The following is a 17,630-nucleotide window of genomic DNA, read 5'->3' on the forward strand; positions in this document are numbered from 1 at the left end:
ATCCACCCATCCCATCACTAACGCCTGGTTCAATTCAGCAAACTCCCAAACCCCATCCCATACGCCCCCTGCTGCGGCGGAAACCCATCCAGATCACTCCCCACACTGACTCCGTTCCCAGAATTCCAGTCCCGCCCAAAGTCACTGCTCCCGTCGCCCAGACTCAGGAAGTCAAGATGTGACATATCGCCACCGTCTGTCAATGTATTCATCTCTGGGAAATGCACGTTCGCCAGATTATTGATTGCATCGGAGGTATCGAGCTCGGCGCCCATCCATGCATTCCGCGGCCCAGATGTCGACAGCCCACCCGAAGGCCCCGGTCCTAGAGAGTGCAGATCCGAAGCATTCTCGGATATAGGCGGCCACGAAGAAATCTCCGAGCGCGGCGTCACCATAATATACCCGTCCGAGCGCTCCGATTCCGCATCCCAGCGATGCGGACCCGGCGCTTTGATTGTCAAGTCAATATTCGTGACATTCGATGCCATGCTCATGCTGCGCTTCTTGCTCGACCCGGTGCCCGCGCGAGGCCGGCTTGTCTGGCGCTTCTTGTACATGGGGACGTCCGCTGCTTCGTTTGTGGAGCCGCGGCGCGCGGGGACGAGTGCGGACTTGGTCTTGTAGAGATGAAAGTCGTTGGAAACGGGGCCGCCGCGGAGCTCAATCATGACTGCGCGCAGGACGACGGCCATGCGTTCGGCGGGCTGGTAGGTTACGGCCATGTCGTTGAGAGCGGCGGAGAGGCACTCAAGGTATTGCATATTGTTGGCGCGGTCGTTGGGGTCTTTGATGAAAGCGAGGGCGGCAACGAGCGCTGTGGCGGCGGTTCCCTGAGTGTGTCAATTATTGAGGTGGCAAGTTGAGTTGTTTCACTTACGGCATGTTGCAGGCCCGTGACAAATATCTGTTTGGTGTCGAAGCGTTGACGGTGTTGCCAGAATATTCTTGCAACTCTGATTGCGTGCTTTGTGCATACAGTCCTAGACAACGCAGAGAAGTGGTCGTCCGGACCGTTCCCCTCATATCCCTGATTACTCTGATCATCGTACAGAGCAAATGGTCGGTGAAGCAAAATGAGTGAGCTGTGATACTGCTGATGCAAAAGGAAGAAGGAAAATGGTGCTGTCGCAATGTTCGCTGGCGTCCAACGAAGCTGCTCTGGCAGTCTGGCGTACCACGTGCTGAATTCTCGGTCTAACGCCGCCATACGAAGGTACTGGTTACGGTCGACAACAGGCTCTGAGTTCTGCTTCAGCGGGTCCATATTCTCCGTTATCTTGCCTGCGAGCTCCATGACGTCTATAAGCGCTTCGTAGATCTGAGTCTCCAGGCTCTTCTCCGGACCGACAGGTTTGCATGTTCCCAAACGTTCGAATTGCTTGGAGAGACTGTATATTTCGAGGTCGGAGCTCTTCATGCCGGTTGGCCGGCCGAGGAACAACGCCCAGTATCTGCTTTTGTCAATTTCGATGTGATGGTTGGGGGGCGAACTGCTTACTTGTCGTACATAACGCACGCCCACAGAGTCATCTGTCGGATCTCCACCTCTCGCTGTGGAAGACCAGACAATCGCGAATCCAGATGCAGTCCAATATCAAAGGCAAGTCGAACTGCCAACCCGGAATAAAGCCAGCCCAGATTATCGCGACCCACTGTTTCACATCAGCTTCTAGTTCTGCGAACGTGCTTTCTGGATCGCTCACCTCCACATTCTAGATCGCCCAGCAGAAGCATCGCAACCACAGTCGGAATGCCACCAGGTCTCTCTAGCTCGTGATCCAGCATATACTTCGCTTCTCTGTGAAGCGTACTCTCCATCTGCGGGAGCGAAATCTTCTTGATATCCGGGCGCTCCTTATCCGCGTGTCTGAAACCGATCGCCAACACGCACACATGCAAGAAGCCGGAATAGAACTGCGTCCGGCCAGCTTCTCGGTCCTGCTCGAACGCCTCCTGGTGCAGCACATGGATCACGGTGTTGTAGCACGTCCAGAACATCTCCATGAGATAGTCGTACGTCTCCATGGGCAGGGACCTAATGATTTTTTCCGCTCGGCGTGCCTGCTCGGACATCTGTTGTTCGGAATCAAACGGGTTTGCGTGCTCGGAATGCACGTGACAGTTTGTTGTAGGTCCGAAGTATCGTAGTCGGCCACTGAGCTGGTCGAAGCTAAGATGTCCGCGTGTGGACAGCAGTCTGCTGACCATACCGTCTTTCTTTGGTGGTGGAAGCATGGACGGCGAGCCAGCGCTGTCGGCCTCTCCATACGGACTGGGATGATCTGGTTCGATGTGCTCAAGCTCCGCGTATTCTTGTGGGCTTTGCTGACTGCCAGGACTTGACTGATCTTGCTGGTTCTGCTGTCCTTCTAATTTTCGGTCGTTCGAAGCCTCTCCTTCTGGTGCGGCGTGGCGGGTTTTTGGTGGGTGGTGTGCCGGTGGTGCTTCAACACCTTGCTCTTTCAACATGGTTTCGAGCAGCGCTACCCGATCAGTCAGGCTGCACATGTATGCTCTAGAAATTGGTCTGGACTATGTCAGCCAATGCGATCAATCGGCCTGGCGTAAGCGTACCGTCGCCGCTCATCATCGTTTTTGATCACACATTCTACGCCTGATCGCTTGCATTGTGTGCACTCTTTCTCGCCTGGAGGTACGACACACTGCCATAGATTAGTAACGATACTTGACTAGGCGGGGCCGAGCGTACCCGAATTCGCCGATCTCGGCATGAAGCACAAGCAACCGAAGCCCTGTGTCGAGATTTCTGCGGCTTTGAAGCCTGCTGTGATCCGTTCTGGCCTTGACTCTTGACAGACTCGTCCTCTGTTTTGGAGTCCTTTCTCTCAGATTGCTGTTCAGTCATGCTCGTATTCACCTCTGTAGTCATGGTCTCAGTCATAGCTGTCTCTGCTCTGGGTATCGTATGAAAAGAAAAGCACCGACGAGGCGGTTAAACGGTGAGAAAGGGGAAGAAAACTGCGGGGAATCTGGGGAAGCATGCAAGGAGGGCAAAACATGGAGTTAAACCATTATCTACCAAGTTCGACTTGGGCCCCTAGACCTAGCCTCGGGCGCTTGGCCGGGCTAGCGAGGTGCTGGTGATGGGGCACCCCATCCGTGGTCAACGCGGGGCTCCACCTCCACCCACAAGGGCAATAATGTCGGCCCCTAGTCGAGGGTGTGCCTGGCCTTTGGCCTACGCGACGATCAAAAGTGGCGTGTGGTATTCGGCTTGAGCCGGATGCTCGGTACTCAAACCGACGCTCAGCGTGAGCCACATAATTCTGAAGTTGCCCTAACGGACCAGCTTCCCCAAAAACGCAAAGAACTTCCTTCGAGCCGAACAGAGGGTGTCCTGGCGGACGAATCGCCTCGTGGTTGCTGCGGCCTCTGCTGCAGGGCTGGTGCATCCCGAACAAGGTCACAGGGAGCGTGGGGATGTCACAGGTCTCGCCTGTTTTGAAGGAAGGGAGACGCAGCCAGCCCGATGAAAGCCACTCAGGGACGGTGCCGGCGGCCCTAGCCCATGGGTCTGGATGGGAACGCGCTGCCGCTAGAAAGCCAGAAAGTTGCATGAGTCGTGCGGAGGAGGGAGCTGAACACATCCGGGGTGGATCGTAGTCAGGTTGCAATGGCTGCGGGGATCTCCACGGCTTGTGCTGACATTTACGCACACAAGCGCGCCTTGATTCGTCGTCCCTTGGTACCGTGCGGAGTTTCGGAGGAAAACCAGTTCGAGCCAAGGACGCCTCCCACACATTAGTGATTCAGCACTTCGCTATCTCGCATATGCGGCATTTACCGCCACAGCTATTAATCGGGTTCATGCATGGACTGGTCGTATTGGGCATCGAGTGCAAATGCTACTTCGTGGATCTACTTGAACAAGGAGATGCTATCGAATAAAAATGATGCACAGAACAAGCATCGATATCAACGCCAGGCGGAGAGTCTAAAGGAGAATACGAACAGCGATTCTTCAGCAAAGGGTGGCGACCCTGGACAATGCGGGGAAGCGGAGCTAAAAACAGGCAGCAGATGGCCGAAGGCCCGCAATGACGAACACCGGTATGCCTAAAATGTACTCAAATAACGATCCGCGCGTATCGAGGCGAGACGGTTAGGCGACGCTCCACTCGTGGTCCGAGTTTCTGATGTAGACGCTCAGCCCTTGGATGTCCTTCTCAGCCGTCGCCTTGACGTCTCCATTGCCCAAGAACGCGAACCTGTTCTTGTATCGATATGTGTAGTCGTAGTCCTCCCATCTTGGGTCCTTGATGGTCTTGAGGAAGTGAATCGTTGCACCTGGCCAAAGGTAAATTCTCTTTTTGATTTCGCCGTCCTTGAACCAACTGCGGCACTCTTCTTGCCAGACGGTGTTGCTGTGGAACTCATCAAAGTGGGCATAGATAGCATCTAGCGCATCCTGCTTGACAGCCATTGCCTTAATGCCCTCGTGCTGCATCTTGCGCATGCACTTAATTGAGTATTCGATGGTGGTCTCGATTGACGGAAGCAGAGTGCCGTTGGACCAAGTGGCGCCGGGACCGACGATGGTGTAGTAGTTAGGGAATCGAGGGGCGCTAACGCCGAAGTATAGGTTCGGGCCCGTGGTCCAGTCTTCCTTGATGGACTTGCCTTCGCCGTTGACAACTTTAAAAGCGGGCTGGAATGCGACCTGGAAGCCGGTGGCGCATACTATCCTCTCAACCTTGTGAACAGTGCCATCCGCTGTTTCGATACCTTCAGGAACCACGCGCTTGATACCCTCAAATACGGGGGTTACGTTGTCCTGGACCAATGCCTCGAGGAATCCATCTCCAGGCGAGATTCTTCGGCAGCCAGGAGCGAACTTAGGAGTGATGAACTTCTTTAGCTCTTCGTGGCCGTCACCCATGCGTCGGTGCATCTCCTTTGTGATGACATCACGCATCGTGGTAGAGAGCTCGGAACCTTGGATGTACATGCCAAACAAGCTGTTGATCTCGGCCTCGATACGCTTTCGGAAATCAAGATGATATTCTGGATCTTCGCGAAACTTCTTTTTATCTGCTTCGGTGAAGTTGTACTGGCGCTGACCCGGGTCGACATCCTGGCCCTTCTGTAGATCGTTGGTCAGAGCACCAGCGCCGAACGGCGGCGAAATCCAGGTCGGGCTGCGCATGAACACTTTGACATCCTTGCAGATTTTCTGAAGCGCCGGCGTGATTTGTACACTAGTGGATCCAACACCAATGATCGCAGTCGACTTGTCCTTGAAGTCGACGCTGTGATCCCAGTTCGCCGAGTGGAGAATCGGACCCTTGAAGTCATGGAGGCCCTCGATATCTGGCCACTTCCAGGTGTTCAAGATGCCTGGAGTCTCATAGTCAGTACACAATTGATACATGTTCATGAAGTAGAAGTTCACACATACCACTACCGTTGACCAGAACATGGGACCAATCCTTCCGCTGTTCCTTCGTCTGAGGGTTCTCGATCGTCAAATTGTAGATACCTTCCGACGGGTCCCATCTCGCCTCGATGATCTTGCTGTTCAACTGCATGTACTTCTTGCTTCCTGGTCGCTTATCAGCACTTGCTCGCAGAACGCGAACGCCATCAACTTACCATGTCTCTCTGCGAAACCCTCAAAGTACCCTTGGATCTCCTTGCCCGATGCAAAGAACTGCGACCAGTCTGGCTTGGGATCCCAGGTGAAGTTGTAGTCGTGCGAAGGGATATCGCAGGCCACGCCAGGGTATGTGTTTTCGTACCAAGTTCCGCCGAACATTGGATTCTTCTCGTATAGAGTCAATTCCCATGACCCGGGAATCATCATCTTCTCCATCTTGTAGGCCAGGCAGAGGCCGGAAGCACCAGCACCTACGCATGCCACTCGCAGCTTGGTAGGCTTGGAGTGGTACTGCTGCAAGATTCTGTATTCACCCTCTGGATTCGCCGGAGGGTAATCGTACATGTTTGCGATGCCATTCACGCCGTTGATGGGCGTGAGCAGCTCCGAGGGTGCCATTACGGGCTCAGACTTGGAGGGCGCGTTGTAAGAGGTAGTGGGCGTATCGGTGGAGGAGGCAGCGGGAGCGCTTGTCTGCTTTTCGCGCTTTTCGTTCTTCTCGCCCTTATCACGAGGAGGGGTCAGGCGGATGAAGGTGGACAGTCGTTTGAACATGACAATCAGTAGCGAGGCGGCTTATAAGACGAGCAGTGGGCTAAAGCACTTAGACCACCAACACATGACGATCAGACTTCCCTCTGGAGCCTTTAACCGTTCCTCGGGGCTGGGCAACTGCACTGAGACGGTTATTCCTATGCAAGGCTATCGGAACTGTGCGCGAAGTCTGCTTAACGTAACCCGTAAGCTTCGGGGTAAGAGCACGCTGGTGCCATCCCTCGCAGTCTGGACTTTGGCCAACAGCGGCTCATCAGTCGGCAACGCGTGGCGCACAGAGCATTACTCGTCGACTATGGGGGTATCCTTTCGCTGTTGTGGCAGCTCGGAAAAGCAAACGCGGGGTCGGAACGCGTTGAGGGGTCCACACGATTTGGGTTCCGATCGATTGTTTGGCGGCGCTCATTGGTCGCCCTTCGTTCAAAGGAGCTCTGAGTGACCAGGCATATCGCGGGTAGTCGGATATGAGAGTTTAGATCTTGATGTGGAATGGAATTTATCTCATGTGTCGCGAGAGAAAGAGGCCGAACAGACGGTGTGCGGCGAAAGGGAAGGAGCACACGAGTCATGTATGAAAGTCTGAAAGTCGTGGCGCGCTCTCACAAGACCACGCTTGTGAGCGGCTCTTCACTCTTCACTGATCAAGCACCACAGACTTATGAACGTTAAACTAAATCACCTCAGAGGCAAGTAATTGACAAGTCAGGTAACAGAAATCGATGTGTACAGTGCGTTGTAAGGTACTTCTCGATTCTGATATTTATTGCACACACCATCTCACAGCTTCGCCTTCGTCTTCAACCCACCCATTCTCTGCGCATCCTTCTTCGCCCACTCCTTTACGAGTGCCCTCTTAATCTTGCCGGACTGTAGCTTTGGCACCTCATCGACAAACTGTATGCCACCAACCAATTGCTTGTGCTTCGCGACCTTCTCCTTCATGAACGCATGTATGTCATTCTCTGTGACCTTTCCCTTGTGCTCGTCCTTCAGAGTGATGTAAGCACGCGGCCACTCCTGTCCGTCTAGCGTGATGCCCACTGCCGCTGCATCTGCGACGGGGTCGAATTCCAGTAGCACGGCTTCAAGTTCTGCGGGCGCAACTTGCAGAGCGTTGACTTTGATGAGCTCCTGTTGCGAAGCGATTAGCTTGAAGTTCCTGGTTGTTGAGTGCAAGATTTCATACCTTTTTACGATCAACAATCCAGAACCATCCTTTTCTACAGACGGCTACATCACCAGATCGTAGCCAGCCGTCCGGTGATAGTGTCTCCTTAGTAGCGTGTGGGTTGCGCCAATAACCCAGGCAGATGTTGGGACCGCGCACGTATAGTTCGCCGGGCTGGCCATCAGCCACTTCTTTGCCATCATCGTCGAGGAGCATGCACTCGCAGTTCGGGTCAAGCTGGCCAACGCTTCCAGAACTACATGCAGTCAGCTTACTGTGCCTCTTGGCTTAACGTTGGTGCAACCCACTCATCAATGGTGCCACCGGGCACATGAATGGCACCGCAAGTCACTTCCGTCATTCCCCAGCCCTGCACGATTTCGCAGTCTAGCTTTCTGCTAATCTCGGTTTGCAATTCCTTACTCAGTGGCGCTGCACCACAGAGAATGTCTGTCACACTGCTTAGGTCGTACTTGGCTGTCTCTGGTCTCTTGCTGAGCATAACCATGATCGGTGGTGCGATTTGGAGATGAGTAACCTTCTGGTCTTGTATCGTCCGCAGAAACTCCTCGTACTGGAATTGTTTCATGATGTAGCAAGGAATCTGGAGTTTCTGTGCCATCGCAATTGTGTAGAGTTGTCCATAAGCATGATATAAAGGCAAGAAGCCCAGCCAGACTTCTCGCGGTCTATTGGTATGATCCCAGGGCTTCTTCAGGTATCTCATATATATGGTTTGCTCTAGGTTTGCGACGAGGTTGTGGTGGCTGACTTCAACACCCTTTGGCAGGCCAGTGGTTCCTGAAGAGTAGTTGACTGTTGCGGTGATGGTGGTGGACTCTTGCGCCGACATCTGTGGAAAATTGTACGCATCGGCTTCAGCTGTTGAGGGCAAGAACTCTCTCCAGTCGCGACAGCCTGACGCGCGTGTGTTCGGTACATCTGAAAACAAAAAAACGCGACCGTCGGGCAGTCCAGCCTTCCGTGCAGCTGCAACTGCGTTCTTCGAAAGTGAGGGATGTACAAGAATTATCGATGCTTGAGTGTTCGATATCTGGTGCTTCAATTCTACGTCAAATTAGATACTGGGTCAATTGAATTAGGCTGAACCAATGCACGTACCTGATACTGTGTAGGCGGGATTAGCGCCACTGAATATTCTCTTCGATCCCACAATGCCCAGATATGCGACTGGCACAAAAATGTGGTTTGGCGTCAAGATCATGACTACCTCCCTCGGCTTGACACCGAGGCGGTCCAAGCCAAGTGCGAGCCGTTTGGACCATTGCAACAGTGATCGCGGGGTGAGGTAGTGGTTCGTGTCTTGGGCATCAATCCATATCGGTGTTTCCGCCACTGGCTGTCCTCTTGGAAACAAGTACTCCAGCAAATTGCATTTTGGAATATCCAAGGACGGGAAAGGGCTGGAGAAAGGCATGCTTGAGGTTACAGATGCGCAACGAGATTTGGATTGAACAGAGCCTGGAAAGACGCGGAAGCTCGATCACGACAATACGCCAGACCTCCGGTAGTAGGCTGAAGCTTGACCATCTTGTCTCGCAACTTTATAAAGCGGTTGACGATAATGGTGGTTAGCTCGCTGCAACAGCCGGGGAAGTCGGCGGGGCACAGACGGTGGAGCTAGGGCCGAGGATATCGATCTCCACGCACCGAGCTACCCCAGCTTTCGCTATCTACCCCGGCTGCATCAGCCAATATGCCGCTGTCCATTCGGAAATCTGAATACTATTTCTTTCTTGTGGAATTGTTTGTAGGAGACTAGCACACCATGTCTGACATCAAGAATTTCGATCGCATGTTCCGCCTTGACGGCAAGGTTGCGCTGGTAACAGGCGGTATGGCCTCCGTTCGGTATCGAATGGGATGAAACTGACATGCGGAAGGATCGAGAGGACTGGGCCTTCACACCGCAACAGCGTTTCTGCTCGCGGGCGCGAAGAAAGTCTTTATCTCGGCACGCAAGAACGAAGGAGAGCAAGGCATCGATCAAGCCGTCGAGAAGCTCAACAAGCTGCCTGTCTCCGGCAAGGCGGTCGGCATTGCGGCGAATGTTGCCGATACAGACGATATTTCGCGGCTGGTGAAGGAGGTGCAGAAGACAGATGACAAGCTGGACATACTGGTCTGCAATGCAGGTGCGACGTGGGGAGGCCCGTTCGACCCGACACCAGATTGGGGAAGCAAGAAGGTGCTGGACCTAAATGTCCGTGGCGTCTTCAATCTGGCGAGACTGTAAGAAGATGTAATGCGTTGCGAGAGCTGATGGCTGACACAAAGCAGATTCGCACCGCTGCTTGAGAAGGCAGGCACGCGCACAGACCCATCCCGCATCATTATCGTCTCGTCGACGGCCGGTACCACTGTCCCTCACGTCGGCGAACACGGCACAATCATGTACAGTGTTTCCAAGGCCGCTGCACATCACTTGTCGCGCCAACTGGCGGTGGAGCTCGGCCCGCGCAACATCACAACCAACACAGTAGCTCCTGGCTTCTTCCCGTCGAAGCTCGCCAATGGCTTGATTGAAAACCTGGGAGGACAAAAGTCGCTCGAGGACCACAACCCGCGGAAACGATTGGGAGAGCCCGAGGATATCGCTGGTGTCATGGTGTACCTGGCCTCGCCTGCCGCTTCGTACGTGAATGGAGAGGACATCGCGGTTGATGGCGGCGTGCGATATGCCGCGGGCAGGCAATCGAAACTGTAGATACACGCATCACGACATGGAATTGGAATTAAAGTGATGAGCTTTGTATTGCATCTTCATTGCTTCTTCGCCGGTAAATACTACAAGCCACTCTTGACTATGACCCATTTGTCTGCGCCTTTGACTTTTCAATCCTCGCCAACTGGTTCTCCATCGACGTAAACTTCATCATAGCCTCCATCTCCGCGTCACAAAACTTATTCTTCTCTCTGAAGTAAAAGTTATCCCTATTCACCTCCACCGTTAGGCCAAACGCCTCTTCAGCCTTGATCTTCTTGCCCGTGGAGTCCTCCAGGTCGCCTCCGTCGATCACATGCGTGACGGCCTTGACGAGCGTCGACATCGGCGTAAAGTACTGCTCCGGGAAGCTCTTCCACTCCTCACCAGTCATCAAATTGGTTTTGATTGTTCCTGGCGCTGTCGCATATGTTCGGATCCCGTCAAGGTGGTACGAGAATGAAATAGCTTTGTTGAACTGGATGACGGCTGCTTTTGCTGCGGAATACATGGGACAAAATTCCGAGGGGTATAAGCCACCACAACTTGCGGTCATGACTAGCACGGGACTCGGGCCGTCTTGCTTTGGCGACTTGCGGAAGTAGTGGAGCGCCGCATAGCATGTGTTCACCACAGCCTTGAGATTGATGTCGATCGACAGTTGATTCGGTTCTGGTGGTGGCTTGCTCAGATCATGTTTCTCGTAGAAGTTGTCGCGCTCGACGATCCCGGCATTTGCGAAGACGAAGTCTATACGACCAGATGTTGAGAAAGCAGACTCAAAGGCTGAGATGAGGCTTTTGTAGTCGGTCACATTGGTCTTGTGGAAGTGTGCGTTTTTGAGTGATGAGACGACCGTCTTGCCGGCCGTTTCGTTGAGATCAACCAGGTGGAGGTCCCATTCTTCATCAGGACGAGAGGCTAACGATTCGGCGACAGCAAGGCCCATTCCCGAGACTCCGCCTGTGATGAAAGCTGCTCTTTTCCCCATATTGAGCTTTTATTCTGGTAAGGTTGTATGTGAGAATATCTAGTTGCAGAGACAATGTTAATTCGACCGTAATGGTATAATTTGACCTAACCTTGAGGCGTCGTCAAAGTGTAGACCCTGTTATGTAACATGTGTGCGGAGAATCGTGGGCCTTTCTCCGCAGTATAAAGTCCTGGTAAGGAACGCTTCTTCCGGGCAGGAAGGAGGGGTTTAGGCATCGTGGCTGCATCCTATCTTACTCCACGGGGCGATTCTCCGTTTTCCTGAACACAGGTCTGGCAATCGCTCAAGAGGTGCTATTTCCCCAATGTTCCACGAGAAAGTTACATCGTCTTCTAATTTTTTTCTCTGCATCGCATCAAGCACCTCGGAACTGCTTCGGAACGAAGCTGCTTTGCTGTCTCGCTGTGATGCACGCGACGTCATGCGATGTGGAGAACCCACCTGTGTTGACTCGTGTGACGCGCCTGGCCCGCACTTGGCGCGTCGGTTGGGCGCGGAAAACAAACCGCGAGCGCGCACTGCTTCATCCGAACAGCACCATATTGAGCGCCACGCATCAAACTCCACTCGAGAATACTGGAGCCGGTATGCAGCACAGCCGCGACCCGACATGTAACCGATCGTCTTCGGACTTAAGCCCCTTAGAACAGGCAATCTGGTCCCTTGATCGAAGGTGATTAGACAGCTATACCCCTCCTCTTCCCCACCCGGAAAGCTCCTGCACACTCCTCATTTCTTTTTCTCTCAATTGTTGCGTGCATCCGCCCTGATACCCACATCATGTCTCTCGCGTACTCAATCAAGAACATTCCTAAGCAAATCTTCATTAACAACGAGTACGTCGAGTCAAAGAATTCGAAGAAGTTGTCAGTGTACAACCCTGTAGATGGATCCTTGATTGCAGACGATATTGCGCTCGCCGGAGAAGAGGATGTCGACGCAGCAGTCGCAGCCGCCGAGAAGGCGTTCGACGGGTGGAAGAAGACCAGCCCTACGGAGAGGCGCAACATCATGTTGAAGTTTGCAGAGCTCGTTGAGCAGAACGCCGAAGATATTGCGAGGCTCACACGTGTGTCGCTTGGAGCACCATACAAAGCTTTCGGGGCCTTCGAGATTGGACTATGTGCCGAAGTACGTCAACACTACTGTTCTCCAAGCAGCCAGGCTAATACATACGTAGACCTTCAGATATAATGCTGGCTTCATCGACAAGTTCGGAGGAGAGTCATGGCCGCAGGACGATGGATTCCTCAAGATCGTCCGCAATGAGCCTCTCGGTGTCACTGCCGGAATCGTACCATGGAATGGTCCCATCGGCACGATTGGTCTCAAGGCCGCACCCGCACTTGCAACCGGGAATTGCTTCATCCTAAAGCCTTCTGAGAAGACTCCCCTCTCATCCCTCGCTCTCGGTACTTTGATCAAGGAAGCCGGCTTCCCTCCAGGTGTCTTCCAGATTCTGTCAGGAGATGGAAGCACGGGTGCCATCATCGCAAGCCACATGCGCATCCGCAAAGTCTCGTTCACAGGGTCCATCCCCACCGGCAAGAAGATCCAAGAGATGGCTGCGAAGTCTAACCTGAAGCGAGTGACTTTGGAGCTCGGCGGCAAGTCTCCCGCCGTCGTCTTTGACGACGCCAATCTCGACAACGCAGTCACATGGTGCGCTAACGCCATCACCGCCAATACTGGTCAGGTGTGCTTCGCCGCCTCGCGCGTATACGTGCAAGAAGGCATCTACGACAAGTTCATCGAGGGGTACAAGAAGGCCATGCAGGCCAAGAAGAATGAGGTCGGCGACCCAGAGACTGACGGCACCAACATCGGCCCGCTCGTCGACAAGGCCCAGTTCGAGCGTGTGACCGGCTTTATCGAGCGCGGTCAACAAGGTCAAGGCAAACTTCTCGTCGGCGGCCAGCGAATCGGCGACAAAGGCTTCTACATTGAGCCTACAGTGTTCACAGACGTTGATCCCAACTCGGAGATTCATTGCCAGGAAATCTTCGGTCCTGTTTCCGTCGTGAAGTCTTTCAAGACGGAGGAGGAGATTATGAAGCTTGCCAATGGCACGGACTTCGGCCTCATGGCCGGTGTGTTCACACAGGACATCAACAAGGCACTACGGGTGGCGTCCGACTTTGAGTCGGGTATGGTTGGCGTGAACTGTGTCAGTCTGATGTTCGGCACCACGCCGTTTGGCGGTAGCAAGCAGAGTGGTTTGGGACGCGAGTGCGGCATCTATGCATTGAGGGCATTTACGGAGCCCAAGACCATCATGATCAACCTTACGTATTAGTTTATTTGTTAGTCGAAAGTGTTCTCCCTGTCACGATACACGAGATTGTAAAGATGGTTTATCCTTCCGTTACCGTGACTGCTTCTAGTGATGGCTTCTCCCGATTTTGCTGCTGCAATTGATCAACAATGTGCTCTTCTCGTACTTTTTCCAACCGCGGTGACTCACTCCGTCCTACAACACATACCACTTCCACAATGCACCCACCGCATAAGGCCCCCAACCAACCACCCACCCAACGCGACACCCGTCCAAAACCACGCACGATATTCCTTTGCCCTCGTCCTCATCATTCTCATCTCGTTCTGCGTCGCCTGGAGTTGACTCTGCAACTCAAGAGTCAACTCCACCCTGCGGTCTCCTTCCTCTCTGTCATGCGCATCGCGGCCACGAAAACGCTCATCAAAGTCAGCAAGTCATTTGGATGTAGCGTTGTGCCGTTTATCGGACCCGGTGAGTCGCTCGTCTTGTAGCGCCAGGCGCCGGTTGTAGTCCGACATTGTTGTTAAGAGAGTGATGGGGAGTTGAGTTGGGAGTATTGGGTGGTGGATTGATCGATTAGGACTGGGATGAATGTTGTTTGAATGTGACCGATGAATAATGTGTCCTGAACAAGTTGATGGCTTCTTGCGAGTGGTATTAGAGACGGGGATATGAGAAGAGAAGGCTTATTTGCACGTGTAGGGTGTTTGTCGCGACAGGTTTGAAACAAGGTCTTGGAAGATTTGGATTAAAACGTAGGACGTGCAATGGCAAACCTATAGGCACGTGTGCGTACCGCCCGACTCAAACGCTGTCGGGCATGCTAGACCCAATGTCAACTCTGAATGGACAACTTTCTTATAAGACCTCACCCATTACACCTGATTTGATTCCACCCACCGTATCAGCCTAACATCTTTGTTCTGAGTCCTCGCTGCATTCACATCGAGCAACTTTTCTATACACACTGTGCACACGTCCGTCGAGTCCTTCCGCGTCTCTTCTATCACCTATATTTCCTTCAACACAGATCCAACGGTGTCGGACCACTACCGCCATCACGCCTGCCGAGATGAAAATATAAGCATCACCGAGAACCTGGACGACTATCAACAGATCATAGATCGCCAAGGGCACGATGTGCGTGCGCAAGAAGCCCGCCACAGCCCGATACCTTCGAGGGTCGATTACAGCCGTAGTCCTGCCCTTCAATATGAGTTCTTCCAGACCGCTGCATCAATGACATCTAAATATAGCGTAGGTCTCGATAATCCCTAAGCTTTCGGCGAGGTCCTCAGCGAACTTCTCACCGCCGTTAGTGAAACTCTCAACGAGACCTAAAGCTACATCGGTCTAGAGAGGGCACATATCCGCGAGCTGGAGATGTTCAGGGCGACAATGAAGAGGCTAAAGGGGCGTAAGAATAGCGCTATGGGGTGATATTGAAAGTGCTTGCGTTGTTACCCCTGGTCGCTGCGATTGCAGCGCAGTTTTCGTTTGTTTTCTCGAAGATCATGCTGTGAGACTATCCTTATTATGTTGTATGGCCGTTCTGGTGTTTGCATCAGAAGCTGTAATGGTACTGTCTTCGAGCTGCTACAGTCTTGCTCTCTCTTACGTAGTTTGCTGGCTGCAACGCGCCACTCCCATTGTCTGTGTGGAATAAACTTGCTTGCCTCTCCTCCTGTTTGCGTAGCTTATGTATACGCTATTGCTGAGACTGAGTAAGCAACTGCTTATCTACTCTCTGCTAACTCATCCCTTTGCTGACCTCTTTAGTTGTTTTTTCCTTTACGCTCGCTTGTCGCTTATTAGACTATAGCAGCAACTTAGTATTATATTGTTGCTCCCTCAGCGTTCCCTTCTCACCTCTTATCGCTGTGTCTTTTTAATCTGGCGCACCAATGGCTCGCATAGCTACCACGCTCATATTCTCATTGGGGCGTCTGACAACGAGACTGAAAAGGGGCCTCTGCCTCTGCATGAAGGTTTGTCTAGAGAAGATCACCCTAGAATAACCTTTTAAACAAGTCAAGTGCACTAAGTTCTTCAACGACTAGTTTTTGTGCCCTTTATTGGGTGAAGCAACTATGGACGCAAGGACCATCCATATACCAGACCACATCAAGCAATGTTACCAACAACCGAATCGACACTACCACAACCTCGGTCATGTGGCTCACATGCTACGCCTCGTACCCGACGACCACCCTCACATGCTAGAGCTGGTCTATGCTACGTGGCTCCACGACTGTGTGTACGATCCTAAAGCGGCACACAGCAAGAATGAAGGGGAGAGTATCAGGACCTGGAGATCACATGTTGAAGAAAATGAAGGTCTGAGTAAGGTAGGTCTGTCTTTCGCCTTGCGATTTGAAATGTGAGCTCTGCTGACCGAAGGAAGATCAAAGATATCGTCTCGCTGATGATAGAATGTACCATGACTCACAAGCCCCCCTACGAACCCCCGGCGGATGAAGCCCAAATCGAGTTGATCAATCGGTTTCTTGACATGGACATGGATATCCTGGCGTTCTCACGGGAGGGCTACCTTGGGTACGCGAAGAAGGTCAGGCGAGAGTATGCACATCTCACGGACGAGCAGTTTCGGAAGGGTAGGGCTGCGTTCCTCAGAAGCGCGATAGATAAAGGGAACGTGTTTCCTTTAGATGAGAACCCGGGGAAGAATGAGATTGCTCTTGGAAACATGAAGGCCGAGCCTTAAGATTCTGAAAGGTGAAGATGCGGAGACAAATCTCTAGTGGAAGAGTGGGTGAAGGTTCCCCTTGTCATTGAGATCTGATATCGTACAGAATGAAATTTGCCATTGGGGGCGTGTGTATCGTAACCCATATTATTCTCTAACCTAACGCCAAAAACCAAATCAAACAAGGGTATACGTTCCTCCGTGTCCGCAAATTTTGACAAGATAGATGTAGAGATGAGTTCTTATGCAGCCCTGAGGTGATCTACGTCTTTCCTTCTATGGAAGTGGATGAGGACATGGTGTTCTGGAGCTGTTAGCTTAACGTAGTTTCAAGCGTAGAAGGTATCTCACCTTTCTCGGAAGGCTTGTGCTTCAATAGGGCTTTGTAGGTGGCCAAGCTCCTCACCCCCTTGAAGTATCTTTGCGGGTTGCCGACGACCTCGGGCTCGATAGCCGCAACTACATCTTCTTGCTCTACCACCGTGGGCTTCGCGCTAGGAGCAGGCTGTAGAGCAGGTGGGGCGGGAAGCTTTTTGGCGTCAAATTCGACGGTGCGTTCCATGATATCGATGTCCGCTCCGTTGCTTGGGCCTGCAATCATCGGCGTGGAGGCAGTGATTTCCTCGCCCAAGAACACATTCTGCCCAAGAGGACTTCCGAGGTCGCTATGCTCGCCTTCATCGGAGGTAGGTGTAAGGGGAGGAACGTCGTCAACATCGGGTGGTGTAATTGGAGGGGTATTGGGTACTTCCCACTTGAAGTCGAAGCCCGATAAACGTTGCGGTGTCTTAAGAAACTCTCTAGCGCTCATCGGCGGCTCTGCATTGCTTGCGAACGTCTGGCACGCTTGCCACCAGCTCGATACTTCGGGTGCCAATAGCCTGCTGTTGCGTTTCGACGGAGCGTCCTGGCCTTCTAGGGCGCGAAGTGTGAGTTGCGGGGCATCGTTGTTGACAGTTGCGTTGGACTCGTCCTCCAGGGTCGACACTCGATCTTGAATATTTAGAAGAATCGTGCGATGCGCTGCAAGTTCATTCTGAATATTTTGTAGCATGTCCACTAATATGGCATTGGTGTGTCGGAGCTGAGACTTGGTTGTCGAAGCTGATGCTCGCGAGGAGCGTTTGGAACTCAGGTTCATAGTTGACGGTGACTGTACAGGTTGCTTTGAGGAAGATGGACTGGCTTCTACGAGATGTATCTTCGGCTCTGTAACGAAGTCTGCTAATGTCATGCCAGAAAGATGCGTCATATGGTTAATCAACGTGTTATCCTCTGACGGCGACTTGTGGCCTGGCATAGAGGACACAGATGCTTGATGTACGGCTGCCATTGCGAAAGAAGATTGATGGGTCTGTGGGGAAGTAGAAAGAGACACTCGGCGTGAGAAGGAGAGATTCACGATTCGACCGGACCTGTCGAAGCTGGCCTTTCCACCTTGATGCCTTTAAGCAGCGTTCTCGACCCCGCGTGTCGCCTCGCACTTCAGACGCCAAGGTGCTAGGGGCTGTATATCATAGACATCTATAGCTTTGATTGGAGTCGTTGGCAGATCCCATGGGCAGAAGTAAGGGATTCCGCCT

General features: G+C 52.7%; 8 protein-coding genes across 8 annotated transcripts; 3 read left to right on the forward strand and 5 right to left on the reverse strand.

The window, feature by feature from the left end:
- Positions 1 to 29: 29 nt before the first annotated feature.
- On the reverse strand, positions 30 to 2,922 carry CC84DRAFT_1198343 (uncharacterized protein; the record flags this gene model as incomplete). Its single annotated transcript, XM_018181559.1, has 6 exons — positions 2,714 to 2,922; positions 2,578 to 2,666; positions 1,707 to 2,530; positions 1,502 to 1,655; positions 881 to 1,454; positions 30 to 833 (listed from the first exon to the last, which is right to left on the reverse strand). Exons 1-6 carry the CDS (start codon positions 2,903 to 2,905, stop codon positions 30 to 32), a joined length of 2,637 nt encoding a protein of 878 aa, XP_018032427.1. The 5' UTR covers positions 2,906 to 2,922.
- Positions 2,923 to 4,126: 1,204 nt separating this feature from the next.
- CC84DRAFT_1098486 (FAD/NAD(P)-binding domain-containing protein) lies at positions 4,127 to 6,019 on the reverse strand (the record flags this gene model as incomplete). The annotated part of the gene is made up of 3 exons (XM_018174772.1): positions 4,127 to 5,361; positions 5,423 to 5,566; positions 5,617 to 6,019. The coding sequence occupies 3 exons, from the start codon at positions 6,017 to 6,019 to the stop codon at positions 4,127 to 4,129; spliced, it is 1,782 nt and encodes a 593-aa protein (XP_018032428.1).
- A 921-nt stretch (positions 6,020 to 6,940) lies between these two features.
- Positions 6,941 to 9,200, reverse strand: CC84DRAFT_1152238 (acetyl-CoA synthetase-like protein). The gene is made up of 4 exons (XM_018176794.1): positions 8,466 to 9,200; positions 7,652 to 8,411; positions 7,362 to 7,599; positions 6,941 to 7,306 (listed from the first exon to the last, which is right to left on the reverse strand). The coding sequence occupies exons 1-4, from the start codon at positions 8,779 to 8,781 to the stop codon at positions 6,953 to 6,955; spliced, it is 1,668 nt and encodes a 555-aa protein (XP_018032429.1). The 5' UTR covers positions 8,782 to 9,200; the 3' UTR covers positions 6,941 to 6,952.
- CC84DRAFT_1152242 (NAD(P)-binding protein) lies at positions 8,658 to 10,071 on the forward strand (the record flags this gene model as incomplete). Its single annotated transcript, XM_018176795.1, has 3 exons — positions 8,658 to 9,199; positions 9,248 to 9,596; positions 9,645 to 10,071. Exons 1-3 carry the CDS (start codon positions 9,133 to 9,135, stop codon positions 10,069 to 10,071), a joined length of 843 nt encoding a protein of 280 aa, XP_018032430.1. The 5' UTR covers positions 8,658 to 9,132.
- Positions 10,072 to 10,168: 97 nt separating this feature from the next.
- Positions 10,169 to 11,411, reverse strand: CC84DRAFT_1252158 (NAD(P)-binding protein; the record flags this gene model as incomplete). The annotated part of the gene is made up of 1 exon (XM_018184354.1): positions 10,169 to 11,411. The coding sequence occupies exon 1, from the start codon at positions 11,057 to 11,059 to the stop codon at positions 10,169 to 10,171; it is 891 nt and encodes a 296-aa protein (XP_018032431.1). The 5' UTR covers positions 11,060 to 11,411.
- A 187-nt stretch (positions 11,412 to 11,598) lies between these two features.
- On the forward strand, positions 11,599 to 13,404 carry CC84DRAFT_1167202 (aldehyde dehydrogenase). The gene is made up of 2 exons (XM_018179137.1): positions 11,599 to 12,193; positions 12,243 to 13,404. Exons 1-2 carry the CDS (start codon positions 11,843 to 11,845, stop codon positions 13,356 to 13,358), a joined length of 1,467 nt encoding a protein of 488 aa, XP_018032432.1. The 5' UTR covers positions 11,599 to 11,842; the 3' UTR covers positions 13,359 to 13,404.
- A 2,026-nt stretch (positions 13,405 to 15,430) lies between these two features.
- On the forward strand, positions 15,431 to 16,065 carry CC84DRAFT_1220430 (uncharacterized protein; the record flags this gene model as incomplete). Its single annotated transcript, XM_018183166.1, has 2 exons — positions 15,431 to 15,688; positions 15,745 to 16,065. 2 exons carry the CDS (start codon positions 15,431 to 15,433, stop codon positions 16,063 to 16,065), a joined length of 579 nt encoding a protein of 192 aa, XP_018032433.1.
- Positions 16,066 to 16,210: 145 nt separating this feature from the next.
- On the reverse strand, positions 16,211 to 17,380 carry CC84DRAFT_1262081 (uncharacterized protein; the record flags this gene model as incomplete). The annotated part of the gene is made up of 2 exons (XM_018185125.1): positions 16,211 to 16,351; positions 16,399 to 17,380. 2 exons carry the CDS (start codon positions 17,378 to 17,380, stop codon positions 16,290 to 16,292), a joined length of 1,044 nt encoding a protein of 347 aa, XP_018032434.1. The 3' UTR covers positions 16,211 to 16,289.
- Positions 17,381 to 17,630: the final 250 nt, after the last annotated feature.

This window comes from Paraphaeosphaeria sporulosa (genome assembly GCF_001642045.1).
Source record: "Paraphaeosphaeria sporulosa strain AP3s5-JAC2a unplaced genomic scaffold CC84scaffold_9, whole genome shotgun sequence".
In the NCBI taxonomy this organism is placed as follows: Eukaryota; Fungi; Ascomycota; class Dothideomycetes; order Pleosporales; family Didymosphaeriaceae; genus Paraphaeosphaeria; species Paraphaeosphaeria sporulosa.

Excerpts from the sequence above, each read along its gene's own strand:
- CC84DRAFT_1152238 (XM_018176794.1), bottom strand. The coding sequence starts at position 8,781 with ATGCCTTTCTCCAGCCCTTTCCCGTCCTTGGATATTCCAAAATGCAAT. Across the intron at positions 7,600-7,651 it reads CCCGGTGGCACCATTGATGA|TTCTGGAAGCGTTGGCCAGC; the intron begins GTGGGTTGCACC and ends GACTGCATGTAG. Across the intron at positions 7,307-7,361 it reads GGATTGTTGATCGTAAAAAG|GAGCTCATCAAAGTCAACGC; the intron begins GTATGAAATCTT and ends GCTTCGCAACAG.
- CC84DRAFT_1167202 (XM_018179137.1), top strand. The coding sequence starts at position 11,843 with ATGTCTCTCGCGTACTCAATCAAGAACATTCCTAAGCAAATCTTCATT. Across the intron at positions 12,194-12,242 it reads AGATTGGACTATGTGCCGAA|ACCTTCAGATATAATGCTGG; the intron begins GTACGTCAACAC and ends ATACATACGTAG.